This window comes from Siphateles boraxobius, unplaced genomic scaffold (assembly GCF_051911475.1).
Source record: "Siphateles boraxobius isolate OS27281-9 unplaced genomic scaffold, OSU_SipBor_1 16, whole genome shotgun sequence".
In the NCBI taxonomy this organism is placed as follows: Eukaryota; Metazoa; Chordata; class Actinopteri; order Cypriniformes; family Leuciscidae; genus Siphateles; species Siphateles boraxobius.
The window spans coordinates 10,112,694-10,133,120 of record NW_027508766.1 but is presented as its reverse complement, the minus strand read 5'-3'; the positions used below and the strand labels follow the sequence as shown (position 1 = coordinate 10,133,120).

At 37.8% G+C, this 20,427-nt stretch overlaps 1 protein-coding gene across 2 annotated transcripts in view; it reads right to left on the bottom strand.

The window, feature by feature from the left end:
• Positions 1-1,338: 1,338 nt before the first annotated feature.
• The window catches only part of smarca2 (SWI/SNF related BAF chromatin remodeling complex subunit ATPase 2), a 54,308-nt gene continuing 35,219 nt past the window's right edge, over positions 1,339-20,427 (bottom strand). The window contains exons 29-35 of one of the 2 annotated variants that reach the window (XM_077231553.1): positions 11,785-12,002; positions 6,317-6,422; positions 5,855-5,956; positions 5,237-5,360; positions 3,364-3,500; positions 2,984-2,997; positions 1,723-2,644 (exon numbers count right to left, since the gene is read on the bottom strand). In XM_077231553.1, coding sequence (XP_077087668.1) covers positions 2,593-2,644; positions 2,984-2,997; positions 3,364-3,500; positions 5,237-5,360; positions 5,855-5,956; positions 6,317-6,422; positions 11,785-12,002 — 753 coding nt within the window. In that variant the 3' untranslated portion in view covers positions 1,723-2,592. Of the gene's footprint in view, positions 2,645-2,983; positions 2,998-3,363; positions 3,501-5,236; positions 5,361-5,854; positions 5,957-6,316; positions 6,423-11,784; positions 12,003-20,427 lie in introns of both variants that reach the window. The other variant, XM_077231552.1, reaches the window with a different exon arrangement.

Here is a 20,427-nt window from a genome sequence, read left to right as displayed (position 1 = left end):
ATATTTTCTTAAAGAAGCCTTTTAAAAAAAATTGGTTTATTCCTATGATGCAAAGCTGATGCCAAATTTATTCCAGTCTTCAGTGTCGCATGATCCTTTAGAAATAATATTAATGTTGAAACAGTTGTGCTTTCTTAATAATTGTGTGTGTGTGTGTGTGTGTGTGTGTGTGTGTGTGTGTGTGTGTGTGTGTGTGTGTGTGTGTGATCCTGGATACATTTTTCAGGATACTTTGATATATAAAGTTCAAGGAACAGCATTTATTTGAAATATAATTTGTTTGTTACATTATGTATTTACTGTCTATATTTAATGGGTAAAAACTCTTATTATTGTATAAAACCCATTCATACTGTATGAGAAAAATATTAAGTGTGATATAAAAACAACACATTTCCAAATATAAATAACAAGCTTTTTCATTGCATTGCATTTTCATTGAACAAAGAAATATTAAGAATATTCAATTCTGTAAATGTGTTTAAAATTGTTAAAGAACATGTCTTGAAGGGATAGTTCACCCAAAAATATGTGTCCCACAGAAGAAATTGATACGGGTTTAGAAAAACATGATGGTAAACGGACATGGTGGTGGGAAAATATGAGATGGGAGGCAAAATATATATATTTCATTCTCTTGCAAAAGCATGGAACATGGTGATGGAAAAAAAATATTTCAAAGCTTTTGCGTCGTCTTGCAAAAGTTTTGGCTCCCCCGAGAAACTTGCATTCGCTTGCAAAGAACTCAAACATTTTGTGAGCGAACGCAAAGTTTCTTAGGGGAAGTGGGGAACACAAACGTTTTCTGAGGGGACGCAAAGTTTCTTCTCGGGGAAATCATTTTTTTCATCACCATGTCCCATGCTTTGGCAGACCCCAAGCACCCCCTTGACCCCAGTTTGAAAATGTTTGACCTAGACGTTACAGGTTTTCTTACATGTGTGGCTAATTATAGAATCCTATCTCATTATTATTTCAACCCTGCGAGCAAGGTACTTAATCTCAGTGTTTTGCTTGGGAACTGGCCCTGCAATTACTGTAGCTTAGTGGCTTTAGGTAAACGGCAACTGCAAAGTGACAAGTAATTATCTCAAATGACTATTATGGTTATTAAACTTCCATTTTAATAAAGCAGATGATGCCATATACATCTAAAACATAATATTTGGGATATTGCAAATGTTCCTAGCACATCATGACTGGTTGCAAAAATACACAAGGATTGATTTCACATGTCTATTAGTAGAGGAGCATTGCAAACATGTAAATATATCATGTCACAATTATTTCATGAAGACAATCAGCATGACATTACACCAGAGATCAACGAGAGAAGGGTTATCATTGGTGATGTTTACTTTGGGCTATGAGCTACAACCACAAAGACACTGTGCAAGGAGAGCAAAGATTATGACACTTTTGAAGAGTTACCAAGCTCAAGCACTTACAAAAGAGATGTCAGAAATGACCAATGGCACATAGGAGAACAGATCAAAAAGAGTTCTTGACAATAATGCAAGTGCCTTAGTGAGTACATTTTAAAGCAACAACATTCAATAAAAAACAAGATGAAATGCACATTTCAACCAATACAGTATAAGAGCAATTAATCATTTTAAAAAAACGTCCCATTCCTTAAAAAAAACACTGTTTATTTTTTTTATAAATGAAAAAAATAATAAAAATAATATATATATATATATATATATATATATATATATATATATATATATATATATATATATCCATCCATAGGGGAAAAGGGTAGCCAATCTGACCTGGTTTATATTTAAACAATATGCTTTAAAATGCTGATTGTCTTATCTACATGAGCTTTGAAATATTGTGAGACACTCTTCTTCACTGTAAATTAAAGAAAAGTGAAGGTGAAATGTGCATGTCCGACTGCAGAGTATAAAACTAGTGAAAGAAAGACACCGAATAGGAAAAAGAGAAATCGCCACATCTATGTATATGATACAAAGCTGGTCAAATTCGTATATCACATACCACTGAAACGGTACAGGGCTCCCATCTCAAACACATTTGTAATCTCTGCTGGCTTTTTTGCTGCATGCAATACAATATAGAAGCCACTATAATATATGATCTAATCAAGATGATACGAAATGCTATGAGGATTTCACTTTAAGTAACACTTGAATACTTGCTTGATTTGCTTCATAAATTTGAAACAACTGGTTTAACCAAGGGTATAGTTTTTTTTAAAGAAAAAAAGGTTGAATAGCTTATAAACGACGTTCTTTGATGCAATTCAGATTTTCTTTTATCAAACATATATTTTTAAACATTGCATAAATGTAAATTATATACAAGCATACAGAAATTATCTCTAAAATTCCTCACTGCATGTAGGGAAATCACTGTAAGCTATTGAAGGTGCAAAAAACTGTAGATTATTCAAAAGTGGGATAATAGCGCAAAACAAAGTGTTTAAACCTACAATAAAATAAAACAAAAAAGAGAAAATAAAGAAACAATGAATCTTATTGGAAGCCGAATCTTTTAAATCAGCTGGGTGAGGAAAGACAATAAAAGAAGCAAATAAACGTGTGAAAGGAATGCTGATGATCAGCTCATCTCCTCCTCACTCATCGTCGCTTTGGCTCCCCTCGGACTGGTCCTGAAAACAAACACACAATGACATTACACACACATGCAGACACACAGATCGGCCCACGCTAGAACTCTGGTGACCCGCGTCCACCCCCGCGCCGCACCTGACTGAACGCTGGTCTGCAGAGGCTCATTACTCGTGGACTGAGCTGCTTACTGAATGTGCTCTCTTATTTCTGGATAATGAGACAATCTCACACTGATTCATGGGCCATGGTCACAGGGCTCTGAGATGTTTCACACTGACTTGAGTTGAGGAGACTAAGCAATTTACTGACGTTTAGACATCAAGCGATCAAACACATGTAAATGGAGGTTTGAAAGCGAGAGAAACAGACAGACTTACATTTTCCTCTTGAACTGCAGCAGATGGGATGCAGAGAGGAATAAATGTGAGGTTTTAGGGCACAGTATATCCTTTCTTCTTATAAATGATTCCCTCAGGGAACTGTATAACACGTCAAATACCTCTTAGATGTTGAAAGATAAGGACATGTGGCTAAGCATCTAGAAATCTCTTTGTACAGTTTTTAGAGGCTCAATCAAAGCCTGTTTTTTTTTGGGGGGGGGGGGGGGGGGGTAATATCCTCAAGCATATTCCATCAAAATGTCAATGTATACACCTGAGGTTTTTAATTAAAAGATGTTTAATTAGGCTAAATGTCAACTGGCTAAACAGATTGCAGCAATGACAGGCCTAATTGGTGAGAGGAATGGTGGACCTACGTTCTCCTCTTGTTCTTCCTCGCTGTCATCGTCACTGACCACAGGCTTAGCCTTTCCACGACTCGGTCTCTTCTTGCCTTTGTCCTGACATCTCTCGTCCCGTTTACTCAGCTTAATTTTCACCTTCACTGACTTAGCTTGAATAAAAAAAATAAAAAAAATGTTTTTTTAATAAAAGAGCAAATAAAAAATATAGCACAACTCTAACAGAAATGTAAATACAAATTAGCTTATACAATTTAACAGGATAACACTATAAGAGTCCATTTTGTTTCAAATGACACACCTCTATTAAAAGTCCATCTCAAATGCCACCTTTCTAAATCAGTACTTTGCAGTTAACCTGTTTGCTTGATTAATTGTAAAATTAAAGGGGTGGTAAAACACGATTTCACTTTTCTAACTTTAGCTAGTGTGTAATGTTGCTGTTAGAGCATAAACAACATCTGCAGATCTCTGTGCTGCACATGTTACGGAGGAAAGCTTTCACAATCTTCACAAGCTCAATGCAGGATTCGCACATCGGCTTGTCCTGAAAGATGAAAGCAGTTCCAACTTTAAAAACAGAAGCTTTTGTTTACGGGCCACAACCTGTAAGTATGATTTATTTTTCGTCGATGTGTTTTCCTGTAATAGTTCGTATTGTTAATTGTACGTTGTAGCAAGGAAGTAAACAAATGACAACGCTGTTTGGCTCTGCTGGTTTGTTAAATGCTCATTCATACTTAACGTTATCCGACAAACACCTAACGTTACAAACTTTTTTAATCTCAACAGCGAACTTGGAATTATTGTAAATTATTCTTTGATTAGAGCTTTTATGTTTATCTACATGCTTGTTTATCTACAGGCATGCTAAACATGGTTCTGTGTTTGATTTGGCAGCCGATGTTTAGTGTTCGTTTCGGGTTAATAGTTCTGTCGACAGATATTTGGCAACAATCATTCTAAAAATACAAAAGTAACGGTGGCATACAGTCAGAAACGATCACCATAGATCTGCAGTCTTTACTCAAAAAAATCCCTTTGAGGACTGTAGTATAATTTGTTAGAACGATTATTTGAAATTCTTGTTTATGAAGCTCATTTTTTTGTAATTCTATAATAATTAGTACAATTAAATAACAGCATATCTAAAAAGTAATGAGAGAACAACAAAAAACAAACCTTTCTGAAACGTTGTTTAACAGCCGTTCTTGAACAGGTTCTGCTCGATCATCTTCACTAACGTTTCCCCGGGTCCGATTGGTTTTATTGACGCCATTGTTTATAATACACCAAAGCACAAAGTACCCGTAAAGGTACGGGGCGTGACGTTCCCGGAAAACGTGCACTAGACGGATAGCGAATCACAACACACTGGGCCAGCTAACCAATCTGAGCCCATTGCGTAGTTTTGAGGGACTGGCTTCATAGAACCAGGAAACCATCAGACCGTTTTTACAAGGAGGGGCAGGGCAGTGTAGAATAAAGGTAAAATATATGAAAAATAATGCAATTTTTAAAAAACGAAGCATGAACACATGTTACAGTACACCCCACAAACACAATCAAGCCTTCGAAAAAATGCGTTTTACCAGCCCCTTAAACATAAACATTAAAGGCCTCATGAAATCCTTAGTGTTTGTGGCTTTTAGTCTTTCAGCTTTGACGTCATCAATATGCCAGTGTACTCGATGAAAATGACAAAATTCACTTTTAGTAGATAGCTACACATTTAAAATTTAGTCTTAAAATTAGGCCTTTGAAATGTGCCGTCCAAACAACCTGTTTCAACAAAGGAAAGAACTGCACTTCTCAAGGAAGTACAAGGTATTGTAGAGCTTTTGATTTAGTATCAGTGAATTGGTCCTTTGTTAATGAAAAATCTTACACTCTTCCTCTGAATCTTCCTCATCATCGTCATCATCATTGCTGTCATCGTCACTCTCCTCTCTGGCAATCTTTTGTCTGGCACTCTTGAATACTGACTGGAGAACAATGGAGTCCTCATAGATCTACAAAAAACAAAGGGTAATTTACAAGCAATAATTTAAAACAAACACACCCCTTGCTGTGATTAACTGTATTATCTGCAACCCGAACAAAGTAGGAACAAGGTGAGGTAAAAATAATAAAACCATAACCTGACACATTTCCTTTCAAATAAAAAGGGATGCTTAGAACTGTTTGAGAGATTTGATCATATTTTTGAAGACGTCTAGACTCAAAGCTAATTTCAGAAGAGATTAAATATTGATTTCAAACACACAGACAAAATCTGGTCAGTAATCACACAGTAATCACCATGAAAATGCTGTGTAAAGAGCACACAATAGCCATTTACAAACAGATCAGTGGCTATTCATGACATGCTTAATATTTGCATGTATGACAAGCACTTTATAGAACTCATGCAACATAAAATCACTGCAAAATGGCGGTGTGGTCCTACTAGGCAATTCATACCTAAGACAGTCATGGAGGGTGTTCAATGCATTTATTCACTGACCTGTGAGCCCTCTAGATTGTAAGTCTGAGCATTGTGGCAAAGAAGCATGACGTCTTTCTCCAGATCGCTCACACTCCTGTACTTGTGGCAGCGCACACGCTCCTGCAAAAACAACAACACTTCTAACACCGAACATCCTTCACCTGTAGGTTGCAACATCAACAACTGAGGAAATGGCCAATTAGAGTTGCAACAGAAAATAAGAGACAACGATATTACGAAAAACATGCAAGGTGAGTAAGGCGGCCCCTTATAAGGACGAAAACATCAGTTTATCTCATCTTAAAACAAAAACCAATTCTCTATGGCAGGGTAATCCTGTTATCGTCCAGCCGAAGTAATGAGTGTACCAGTCCTGATCGGACGATAATACGTCACAGCAGAACATATAATATGTGATGTCAAGATGTGTGTAGGCTTTAGGGCCACACTGAAATAAAAGATGTACTGTAACTCACGTACCTTGATCTTCTTGAAGTCCACTGGCTTCCTTATCAGTTCATAGTATTCAGGGAGCTCTTTCCTGGAGGGCAACTGCACAAAGACCTCGCTGAGCTGACGGCTTGATCTGTGATCAGAAACAGAGATTAAGGCTTATTCTGACTTCCTCAGACTGCACGGTGAGAGATAAACTATGCAATCAGCCTGGGTGGATTTCCAACTTGGGGGAATAATGTCCAACTGCTTTTCATTATCATCATATTGGTGCTTTACGGACTATTATCCCTCAAGTAAACCCCAGGCCAACAGGAGAAAACACAAGTCTAAATCCAGGACAACAGGAAAGGGTATAAAGGTCTCCAGGAGTAATAATTTCTTGAGACATACTGGCGACAAGGTGTTTTTTTTACCCTGTCTTCAGCTCATATCTTTCTGTTACAGTTGCTCTAAATATTTATGATTCATTACACATTCAGTGATTAAATCAGGACTCAAATTGGCGCAATTATGGTGTGTCGACCTTCATTCAGACCTCAATTTATAGTTTTTGCTGCAGATGCATGTTTGGTGTTAGTATGTGTACCAAAATACTTTCAGCTTAGCTGAAGGATGAATTCTCCTCATTACGAACTCAGCATTTAGCTTAGTTTAACATTTCAAAATTGGCGGCTCAACATGTTAACAATTTCAAATGGCTTAAAATATCATTATTATGATGACATGCAGCCATTTAAAAAAAATCATTAGATGAGTAGCAAAACTATCTGGAGAAATTCGGTGGGATGCACCAATATTAAAATCTGATACCGATAATACGTGTTATTGATTTGTTGATGTTATCCAATATTAAAATGTATACAATTTGTAGTATTTTACCTAAACATTTTTTTTAAAGCTACAAGATAATTTAGGCATCTTAACATTGTAATAACGTACAGCCTGAAAATCATTTTGAGATTAATTTAAATAGATATTACATGACATCAAGATCATCTAGATGTAAAATAGAGGAAATTATCATACACAATTAAATATACATAATCTACCAACACAGATAAATGAAAACAAATAAAATAATCATTGATATTGGCCAATAACCTACTGGCTCTGTGCTCAACTAATGGCTTACGTTTTTTTGTTTGGCCAACCAATGACCTAAATCCTCTTTTCAGGAAACCTGTTTGAAACCAGTCATTTTGACAAATACATTTTCAAGACATTTCAACTCCAAAACCCAGGTGAAAGCATTTTATGCTCTGTTGTTTGGGATTAGTCATGAAAGTGTGGCACTAAGACTGGAGTTTTTGTCATTTCAGAACAAATGCAGCTGTGCTCAGTTTTCGCATTACGTGACTCATTAAGTTCAACAGAGTCATATATTTGGAATAATTGCCAAGGGCGTCTGTTTCTAAGAAGCTTAAGTACTACCAAAGTGACATTTCTAGACGTCTTGGTTTAAATATATGCTAGATTAGAGCGATTTGTCTATCATGTAAAATTACTGCCATGTCCAGACAGCACAATTATTATTCCACAACTGATATAGGCTGTTAACTTGGAGGTTGTCATTGGGACCACCAAGAGAGAAACCCAACGTATGATCAGTGCTACGCTTCAATCTGTTGGACTGCAGCTTAATCGGGTGACACATCAAGCCCATGTCCCCTGCTCAACTGAAATCAAACCGTCACTTTAAAGCTGGTTAGAAATTCTCAGAGGAGAATGATATTCAATATACCATGAACCAACATCCACTACATTACGAGTGTGCCATTCAGATTACAATCAGAACACTGATTAATCATCAAAATAATTTGATCAAATTAAGCATATTAATTGCCAATTGATCAATCTCATCGTATATGTGTTCAGCTAATCATCTTAGCATAGAGGAAGAACTAGCAAGAGCTGCAACTCATGTCACATCCCTGACACAAGTGAGCACCCATGCAGGCAAGAAATGATGCATACACCTTTGGCTTGTAAAAATTAAGTGGACTCCACATATTCAGGTGTGGGAGCGTTCAACTTTAAACAATGTTTACAGTCACTTGAAACTGTGATTGTGTTAAAGTCTGATGCATGACATCTTTGCTAAGTGGGAGAACCTGACATATAATCATGATCAGAGCAATGGTGCATTAATGTTATGTCCTGTTTTGCTGTTTACACACTGTGTATTATAGTGATGGTTTGTATCGAGCAGCACAACTGTTTTCAATATTTATAATAATAATGAGAAATGTTTCTTGAGCACCAAAGGAAAAAATTACATTTTAAAATATATTTTCGATATACTTTTTAGTGCTGTAAAAATGTATTATTTATTTAGTTTATTAAATGCAGATATTTCTGTAATTAATCATGATTAATCGCACCAAACATTCAAGTTTTTAATATCCAAATTAATGTAGAAACAACATAAAGATAGTATATTTTAAATTGTTTAATGACATCTGTTTATAAATGAAGGCCAGCATCACTGATGCTAATACTGGTACTGATGTCTCTATGATTTGTTTTTCTCAATTTTAGCAATAAATTATAGCAATTCAACATGAATGTCAGTCACATGACATCTTACGTCATCCGCTCTTTTTCCAGTTCAATGCCGCCATCTTGAGTACCTGACACGCATTAGCTATCTACCTTGCTACGATTTAGAGCTTCATATTGATACAGTAAATGGCTACGAAAGACATTTCGCACCTAGATTACCATGAAAAGAAACGCTACTTTCAAAAAATATCATCGTTAGGGTGTGATCCTTACGCGACACCTGATGCGTAGTAGCTACTTCCAGCCTGACATTTGACAAGCAGATCTTCTCTCAATTTTCTCTGTTTCACTTTATACATAACCAACTTTGTTTATGTAAACCTTGTTTGTATTTGACATTAGCGCAATAAGACTAGAAAGATAACTTGGTTGAGTAACCAGGCGCTGTTGTTAGACAAGCTTAGTGCATGTGCGCTTCGGGTGTCTGCGCAGAAAAGCGCACGTTAGAGCCGCGCATCAACACGTGAATGACTTGTGGCGCTTTTCCACTGCATGGTACTGTACGGTTCGGTTCGGTACAGCACGCTTTGGCGCTTTTCCACTGCATGGTATGGTACGGCTCGGCTCAGCACGGCTCACTTGTGGCGCTTTTCCACTGCATGGTACAGCACAGTACGGCTCGCTTTAAATGGTACCACCTCTGTTTAGGTTCCAAGCGTACTGTACTGATACTAAAATGTGACGTAGAAGCACTGTAGATCACTATTGGTCAGACAGACAGAATCGTCACTACCAGCGTCATTGTATTTGCGAGACATCAAACCCGCTAGATTTAAATAGCCAGTAACAGCCACCGCTGTAGCACCTACTAAAAACTACTTGCTTGACCTCTGCGTTAACATTTGATGTGACTATATGTCGCGTTGTAGCCTATGCTGAGACGAGGCGCCAAAAATGCAACTGATATAACGCACGATACTAACGTTACGACATTTCTTCAAAAGCAGATCGTGGAGATATTTTAATCGTCCACGATCATAAATCGTGATATCGCACACCCCTAAGCTAGCGTTAGCTCATTAACAACAATATATTTACATCCACTCACCACAGACAAAATGAACACTGCACAGAGAGTTTGCACACACAAACCACTGTTATAACATAAAAGCAAGCAGATAACGTGACTGCGTGCATGGTTTGGCATGACTGAATGCGCACAAAGTGCGATCCCTTAATTCCTAAAAAGCTGACATCAGTTCATCGCGATCTCACACATCTCTGTTATTATCAATGAAGCTGACTGCACAATAAATCTTTCATGATACACTTTGTTTGTTATAATTAGAGGATTTGCCAGCACACAGAATTCAGTTCTGAACAAAAAGTCCATTTTGAGCGGTGAGGGGAGTCTATCTTAAATGCTTCTGATTGGCCTTTGCGTTCAAGAAATCAACACATATGTCTGTGATTGGCTAAATCGCTCAACGCTGCAAACATGTTATAAAAAGAAACTCTGGCCTGTAAATCGTTTCTATTTTGTAATGTACAAAAATGTATTAGTTTTTATGTTTTATTCATAGACATTTCTAGTTTGCGGGAGTCCCGCGAATCGTTTTATTCTCCGTAACCCGCACACACAGAGTGAGTGCATTACCGCCTGCGCTCGCACTCGGCCATCAAATCTAGTCCCGGGCCGCACTCTTTTGCGTTGGGAGTGCACGTCTCTAGATCAAGGAACCAGCCCGAGGATAGTGACGGGAAATATCGGGTCGGGCCGGGTCAAGTTCGGGCTAGGGCAGATAATCTAAGCTCTAGTTACTTTGCGACTGACGTATCGAGCTTGCCGAATCAGGTACTCAAAATGGCGGAAGACAAGTTTTAGAAGTGAGTGACGTCAGTGAGGAGACGTTGGTGACATCATCTGAATTTCATGTATACTTGAAAGCTATGGATTTTAACATTTATTAGGCTTTAAAATATATATAACAACATTTCGGTTAAGTGAACTTAAAACATTCTTCACATAAATCCATTGTAATAAAGGTCACATTTACCTCTGCCCTTTAATATATTAGGGGTCAGCGCTAAGGATTTTGATGGGCTGGTTCAGAATTTTCCCTGCAAAAATTTGTTTTCATTGTTTTTGAAACATGTAACCTTGTACCACTGTAACAGTGTTTTATAATTTTCAGGTAGGTATAACAGGTAGGAAATATACAGAAATTAAATTCAGTTATCAAACACAGTCTTCACTGCATAAATTACAAATTAAATATAGTTTAGTCCTTATTAAAGCTACAAAAGTTATTCAGTCAAGAGCAGTCAGTGATTTTCTCTTTTTTTCGTTTATACTTTGATTAACATTAGCATTATCCGCACATGACACAGATCTGACACGCATTCCATTTTCTCACAACTCTGCATTCATTTAATACTTTATTTAACTCATTTAAGACTGCACTTGTGAGGATACTGCCAAAATGCTTGTTTTGTTTTATTTTTGTCAGTTCAAGCGTGAAAGAGGATTTAATGCAGTATTGGCGCGCTGTCTGAAGCAGCTTTCCGTGCGCACGAGTTGTGTGTGTGTCACACAGATAGGAGATTCAAAGATGTGAGTTTTTACAAAGCCTCCCCTCCTCCTCCTCCTTTATGACGGCCCTGACATTACTTCACCTTAAATTACTTAAATTTCTGGTCGTTACTCCAGTCAAGAGTCATTCCACGTGTATGCTCTGTGACACAGTAACAATGCCCGTCAACACACTATTTGTCTCTCTCTACACTGCAAATTCCTGGAAAAGCTGAGATGTTGAGAACAGCATGTTCAGTACAAAACGAGTTCAATGTTAAAAAATTGACATTCTATTTAGGGTCACCTTTACTGCAAATTAACAGAAAATCAAACGGTGATTAAGGAGAGCCAATTCAAAGAGTCACCTGCAACAATACAGTGAGGTGAGGAATGGGCTGGCAAAATGAGCACTTACGCGTCTCTGTAATTGATGACCGTATCGACAATAGCATTCATTTGTTTTGTGAGTTTGGGTGGGTTTGGGGAGAGCTTCTCTGCTGGAGGGCGTCCTCTCCTTTTCTTGGCCTTGTCTCCATCCTCACGCCTCATGTCTTTGTCCACATGTCTCCTACGCTTGCGCCTCTTCAGCCGTATTTCCTCCTCGATTTCCTCCAGGTTGCCATCCTCTATAGCCTGCCAAAATTCAACAGTTAAGATAACACTGAGTAGTTAATGAGGTGGGAAATTACGAAACGAAAAGTAAACAAGACACAATTGTTGATTGCAAGATTAAATTCATTGTCTACTGGCAATTTGCACTCAATGTTCATGTGATTTTTATCTAAATTCATTCTGCCAAAGAAAATTTGACCAGGTATGTTCAGCATGTGGGATCGAAGCCTTTCTTCTAAATCTTTTAAATCACATGCTGATTCATATACATGCCAAACAGAAAATGCCATCGGTGTGATTCTGCAAATGCAAATTTGACTGATTAGGCTACTATGCATGACAGTGAATATTTGATTTGAGGACTTCTTCCCAACTCCCCATAGGCAGCCATGAAAGCCATGTTCATTACCATAAACTACATCTAGAAGTGAAAGAAGCTTCTGACTATAGAGAACTTGACTATGGGCTCTGATTATGGAGCCATGTGGACTTTCATCAGTCACACAATCTGACATGATTGAGTGTAGCATTTGTGCAGATCTGTTCTTAATTAAATCCATCTGTCTGGCATCTTCTTTACATCCTTCCCTTCCTTTTGTTACGCAGATGGATATCAAGGGATTCTCTCATCTTTCAGTCTCTCCAAACACACATTTGGCATGAATATTTACAGAGAATAATTTGCCTTCAGTAAACGTACTGTATGGTACAATATATTTGTGTTGTTGCGTTTGGCCCAATGCCCACCCCTGTTGTAAAGCAGTATACAAGTGATCCTCCATGTTTATGTCTGCACAGCACTTCAAATCTCCAAATATGCTCAAAAACATTTGTAATTCCACCATCAAAGCGAAGACTTGGCGTAGCAAAGAAATCCACAGTAAATTCAACAACTTCCAGAGAAGAATCCATTCTCTTTGGAAAGTAGGATAAATATATCTGTCTTAGTTTTATGCTCTTCTGTAGAATTTGCTGTAAACCCCAAAGGTCGGTTATCATAATGCGGAAATCTTGATTCTCAGCGCTAATTAATTCAACAAACCTGTTATGCAGCTGAGCCAGAGCCCTCATTTGAAACGAATGCAAATGCACAGAGCCAGAAGTGAACAATGAACAAACTAATAGACCTAAAAGAGAGTCCGCTTTTGAAACCAAAAATCATATATGAAAACAAATGAATGTGAGACTTTCAGTGGTGCAATGAGGATTTTGGTTCTCAGCCAAGATGTTATGAAAGTGGATCCAGGCCTATATCTACCTAACAGAGCTTGTTTTCAATGACTAAAATAATTTGTTCTCACCATAGCAAGCACATTCAAATGTAAATGTCTTGTTTTAAAGAGACATAAACTATGCCTTCAATTACTTACAAAATAGCTATATCACGTTTACTTTACATTTGAAATTTGATCCAATGTACACTACCATTCAAATGTTTGGGATTTTGATTTAGATTGATTTTGATTAAGATTGATTTATTTTAATTTTTTTAAGAAACTGATACTTTTTTTCAACAATGATGTATTAAACTAATCAAAAGTGACAGTAAACACATTTATAATGTTACAAAATATTTATTTTTTTAATAAAGGCTGTTCTTTTGAACTTTCTACTCGTGAAAGAATATAAATCATGGTTTCCACAAAAATATCAAGCAGCACAACTGTTCTCAGTATTGATAAGAAATGTTTCTTGATCACCAAATCAGCATACTAGAATGATTTCTGAAGGTTCATGTGACACTGACTTTTCAGCAGTCATTACTTCAGTTTTTAGCTTCGCCATCACAGGAATAAAGGACATTTTAAAATATATTAAATAAAAAAAAAGTTTTTTTAATTTCATTTTAATTTGTAATATTATTTTACAATATTACTGTTGATAGCACTTTATTTTCTATCCTGTTTCGGATGAACATACTATGTACTTATTGTAGTAATGACACAAACTAGTAATAACTAGGTACTAACCCTGAACCTTCCCCTAAACTTTAACATAACCCATGTAGATACCTTACATTACTCAGTACTTTTGAGGGTAAGTACACTGTAAGTACATTGAAAGTGCACGTACTGTAAAATAAGGTGCAACCTTACTGTTTTTACTGCATTTTTAATTAAATAAATGCAGCCTTTCAAGGACATACAATTTTTTTGTCCAACCCCATACTTGAACTGTAGTGCACATTTATGCATTCAATTATAAAAATTATAAATTATTATAAAATATAAACAGTATGCATGCTTTTCATCGCCACATCAATTCTGTGCATTATGCATCAGGTCAAACCAGGGGGCACACATCATCCTTTAAAATGCTGTGTCCGGAGCACTCAAATGATGCATCCAATGGCTGAGATCCTAGGTTCAAATAACGGCCATCTGCAGGGACAACTCTGGCTTTATTTTAGTAAAGCTTAGCCAATAATGTGTAACCTTTCCTCCATCACCTCCACTGTTGTCATAGTGACAACGCACCTATGGGTACCAAACTAATCTGAGGGAAAGAGCTCAGCAGCACTTGTGAAAGGAAGCGTACTCTGGACGTCATGTGATACTGGGGGATAGTCTTCAATGTCATGGACTGTGTGGGTATGATCTATGGCAGTGGTTTCCAAACTGGGATATGCATAAGGATAAGGGGATACGTAAGGTGACAGAGGGGGTACGCAAACAAAATGCTGAGTTTTGCCATTCATTTAATTCTGTCCTACCTTAAAATAATATTGAAACCGAGGCAAACATTTCTAACAGGCAAAATGTGGCCTCTAATGTAAAAACAGGAAAATGGTAGTGCCGTAAAAGGTAAAATTTATGACATCAAATCAAATTACAAAGTAGTAGTATGTGCACATCCAGAAAACTTTAGGCAGGTGCGCGATCAGATCAAGCACTTCAGTAGAGAGTAAACAAAAATAGGCACACTGCCACTGCTGCTTTCACAGAATGCCAAAAAAGGCATGCCTGACGAAGACCTTTGGGTCCAAAAGTTGTACAGTTCAATAAATTGATTCTTTGGAAACAGCAATGGCAAGTGTGCTGATTTTTGTTTACAAACCAATTAAATTACCTCATCTTTTGCAGTCAAAACTGACTGCCTCCACACAAGAAGAGTGCATTTGATAGGTTGTGTGCAGAGTATGCTCCCTTAGCAAATCACACTACATTACTGCCATTCTCGACAATGTACTTTTGTAAAAGTGGGGTTTTAGCACTTACTAGCGTGAAAAACAAATATAGACACATACCGTGCATAAAGATTGATTTAAGACTTAAAGTATCTTCAATACAGAAACATACCCTGTGTGAGTTCTTGTTTTTAATGCTGATAATATATTATATGAGCAAAGAAATTGTTCCTTAATATCAACAGTGAATCGGCGAATTTGAACGAATTGGGAGAGTCAGTGATTAAATGACCATTTCATAAACACAAACACTTGCTTCATTACTGAATGAATGAATGACTAGATGACTCACTCATTAAGACAGTGACTTGCTGCCACCTACTGGTGGTTTTAGTTTCATATTTAAAAGTATCCTTTCATTTTTATTATAATTTCATATTTCTCTATTGATTATTTTTTTTATTTAAAACATTTTCTCATAACATTAGCCTATTTGAGCCAACATAATTGAATTCATGCCACCTATGAGCAGGAATAAATAGTGTGTAAATACATCTAGATGCAGCTACCACTGCAGTGCAAAGCATTGATTTAGATTAATTTACTCCTTTATTTAATATATTAATAATTAAATTAATGGAACTTTAACAATTTGACAATTGAGGTACACAGAAGGATGTTAAATGACTCAGGAGGTACACCACTCTAAAATATTTGGGAACCACTGTTCAATGGGTTGTTCTAACAAGACAGAGAAATACATACGACTGAAACCGTAACTTATTTCAGAAGAAATATTGAAACACCCACCACTGCAGGATACATAAACTACAGCTTAAAAGTTAGTATGTAAGTTTCTTATGCTCATCTGTGCTACATTTCTTTGATCAAAAATACAGTAACAACAGTATTACAGTGAAACATTAAAAAAATAAAAATAATAGAACTTTATAAATGTCTTTACCGTCACTTTTGATAAATTTTTGATCAAGAAGCAACTTGTGTGCTTTTTCTGGGCGAGTCGGGTTGAACTGCGGTGCTAATAGAGTCACACGAACGTACATGTCGCTTAGACCAACGGCCAAGTTCATGATTTTCGTTAAATTATATATTAAATTTAAGTTTGTTTTTCACCAAATCTTAAACCGCCAGAACACTTAGAATATATAACATGTGTGGCATTGGACCATTCTGTGATACTTTTGATTATTTTTTATAAGCCTTGATGCTGGTCGCTATAGCAATAATATAGCGCTATACACTCGCCTAAAGGATTATTAGGAACACCTGTTGAATTTCTCATTAATGCAATTATCTAATCAACCAATCACATGGCAGTTGCTTCAATGCATGCAAAACTGAATGTCAGAATGGGAAAGAAAGGTGATTTAAGCAATTTTGAGCGTAGCATGGTTGTTGGTGCCAGACGGGCCGGTCTGAGTATTTCACAATCTGTCCAGTTACTGGGATTTTCACGCACAACCATTTCTAGGGTTTACAAAGAATGGTGTGAAAAGGGAAAAACATCCAGTATGCAGCAGTCCTGTGGGCGAAAATGCCTTGTTGATGCTAGAGGTCAGAGGAGAATGGACCGACTGATTCAAGCTGATAGAAGAGCAACTTTGACTGAAATAACCACTCGTTACAACCGAGGTATTGCAGCAAAGCATTTGTGAAGACACAACACGCACAACCTTGAGGCGGATGGGCTACAACAGCAGAAGACCCCACCGGGTACCACTCATCTCCACTACAAATAGGAAAAAGAGGCTACAATTTGCAAGAGCTCACCAAAATTGGACAGTTGAAGACTGGAAAAATGTTGCCTGGTCTGATGAGTCTCGATTTCTGTTGAGACATTCAGATGGTAGAGTCAGAATTTGGCGTAAACAGAATGAGAACATGGATCCATCTTCCCTTGTTACCACTGTGCAGGCTGGTGGTGGTGTTATGGTGTGGGGGATGTTTTCTTGGCACACTTTAGGCCCCTTAGAGCCAATTGGGCATCGTTTAAATGCCACGGCCTACCTGAGCATTGTTTCTTACCATGTCCATTCCTTTATGGCCACTATGTACCCATCCTCTGATGGCTACTTCCAGCAGGATAATGCACCATGTCACAAAGCTCGAATCATTTCAAATTGGTTTCTTGAACATGACAATGAGTTCACTGTACTAAAATAGCCCCACAGTCACCAGATCTCAACCCAATAGAGCATCTTTGGGATGTGGTGGAACGGGAGCTTCGTGCCCTGGATGTGCATCCCACAAATCTCCATCAACTGCAAGATGCTATCCTATCAATATGGGCCAAAAAGAAGCATTTCTAAAGAATGCTTTCAGCACCTTGTTGAATCAATGCCACATAGAATTAAGGCAGTTCTGAAGGTGAAAGGGGGTCAAACACAGTATTAGTATGGTGTTCCTAATAATCCTTTAGGTGAGTTTATATTTAAAATATTCACTGCAATTATGTGGACGAGCGCGAGCTGGACTTTTTTTTTTCAAAGAAAGAAGGGCATACGGGGGCATTAGAACAAGGTGAGTAAATAAATGGTGACTTAATTTTCATTTTAGGGTGACCTTACTGACCCCAAACTTTTGAACGGTAGTGTATTGAAACTTATGATGGTGGATCAGTCTCAGATCAATAGATCAGTCAGATCAGGTTGGGGACAGATGCATCACTATTAATTATATCTCTGTATGTGGGTGAAAAACAAAATATAAGAGAATAGTGGATTTGGAGTTTGTGTTAAGCCTTCGTCATCTATTCGTAACCTTGGTGTCTTAATCGACTCAACACTATATTTTGGCTTCAATATTTCTTCTCTTGTTAAAAACTATTTTTTCCATCTTCTTAATATTGCATGTCTTTGATCTTCTCTCACTTTAGCTGAAGCTGAAACCTTAATTCATGCATTAATCACATAAAGTCTGGATTATTGCAATGCTCTATTTCTTGGTCTGCCCAAAAAACTTATTGCTAGATTACAGTATGTTCAAAACTTAGCAGCAAGAGTTCTCACCTCCACCAGGCGTTCTGCTCGCATTACTCCTCTGCTTCATGACCTTCACTGGCTACCCGTGGCATCACGTATTCACTTTAAGGTATTACTTCTAATGTTTAAGGCATTAAATGGTCTTGCACCTCCATATCTGTCTGATCTACTTTACTCTTACCGCCCTGCCCGGTCTCTTTGATCAGCTAAACTTTGTTTTGTTGTCCATCCCTCGTTTCCGGTTGTCTAGTGTAGGTGGAAGATCATTTAGTGTTAATGCTCCTAAATTATTGAATTCACTACCCCTTACACTTCGTAATATCTCATCTGTGGCTACATTCAAGACTCAGCTAAAAACATATCTATTTAATATGTATTTTGGATAATGTGACTATATGTGTCCTTATGTGATTGTAATGTGAGCGGGTGTGTACATGTATTGTAATGTACAATGTAAAACGACCTTGAGCTTCTTCTTCTTCAGTGAAGTCGCTCAAAGTAACATGCACTTCTCCTTCGACTTGCCCACCCTGGACTACAGTATTTCACAGGGGACAGATTACATGAGCTCCAATTTGTTTATTCCCATTTGTTGTTGTGTCACAGTGCTCATTGGAATAAAGTTATATTTTCTAAACCCTGTCGATTCACTGGAGACACCCAGATCATCTTAATGTCGCCTCAAGTGGCCAATTCACAGTAAAAACGAAAGACTTGACTGTCAGGCCCCATCCACACTACTACGTTTTAGTTTAGAAACGGAGACCTTTTGCTACATTTGCACCTCCCGTCCAGACTAAAACGACAAAAACGAAGACCTAAAACGGAGAAGTTTAGAAACGCTGCCAACCCCGTTTTGCGTTTTGAATCTCCAGAGGGCGTTTTAGTGAAGACGATCAAAACGGAGGACTTTAGAAACGATGACACAGAGGCTCACGCTCGGCTCTCTGATTGGGTGTCATACAGCAGAAGAAAACATACAACAACACCCTGGACTACCAGTTACGTTAGTGCAAGTAAACTAAGCAAGCTATTATTCAAGCGATCTGTGACAATTCCCGTGTGCAGCGGCGGTATCGACCGTACAGGGAGCATCGGTTTTGGGTTAAGCCGGGAAGAACCAGCGCATGGTGGGATAATTTTATCAATGAAGTTCTGGTTCCTGAGGAATGGTGCGGAAACTTTCGAATGTCCAGATCGGCACTTATCATCCTCAGAGAAATCTTTTTTTTTTTTTTTACCTCAGCGAAATCTGAGGAATAGTCAATCTGTTTCCTGTTTACACCGGTACGAGCATGCCCAGTGTAGCTGAATGATCACGTGATACGCGTTTTCAGTGGTTTTAATGTGGACGGAGATCAATTCTAATATGCAGTTAAAACGCTGGTGTGGACTGAGATCGTATTTGTTTTAATTCTCCGTTTCTAAACTAAAACGCAGTAGTGTGGATGGGGCCTCAGTGTGAATGACCCCTCTTCAGCAGCAGAAACGCCATGGATGACTGACCCCTCTCTAGGCATCACATCACACACAAAGCAATAAATGCAAACACCCCGTTTGAGAGTTATACTGCAAATTGCAAGAACAGATTTTAAGTTGAAGGCAGACGACAGAGGCAGAGTATTTATGTCTCCAAGACTGACACATACTCTCTCACACCCCGCAACAGACTTCATTTCCCCAAGACAGTTGACTGCTAAACTCTGTGCAGTCAAGCATCAAAATCAATTTGTTGAGCCATTGAGATGTGTCGATGGGGAGATGCTCTGTCATAATTTCCTGTGTAAAAGCAATCTTGGAGAATGACTTTAAGCGCAAGCTACAAAGGAATCCCTTTTTGTGTGTGTGGGGACTATCACACGGTAAACATTTGCTTTCTACACTTTCATGGTGCGTTTTAGAAAAACACACAAAAAAAACGTGAAACACAGTGAGGCACTAAATAAGATTACTTTAAAATTGCCTATCAAGCCACAATAGAAGTAAGGTGGTTCAGATAGCTTTAATCAATGTGGTCTTTTTCCACCTCATAAAAACTCACAGACCACATGTTGTTTATCTGGAAGATCTGATTGCTGTGTGTCAAACTTCCTTCCTCTTTCAGTATACTTTTACTCCTCAGTGGCTCTCTGTTTATCAGGAACCGGCTTCACGTATAATTACCTCACTTGCTGCTTTACACCTTCAGCCTCTGTGCTAAAAGCAGTTGTACTCTTGTTACCTTCTAGCCAAACCCTGCAGCAAACGACCCCTCACCAAAGAACAAACTTGATACCCTATGGAAACAGGCACTTATTATCGACCGGCACAATCCACT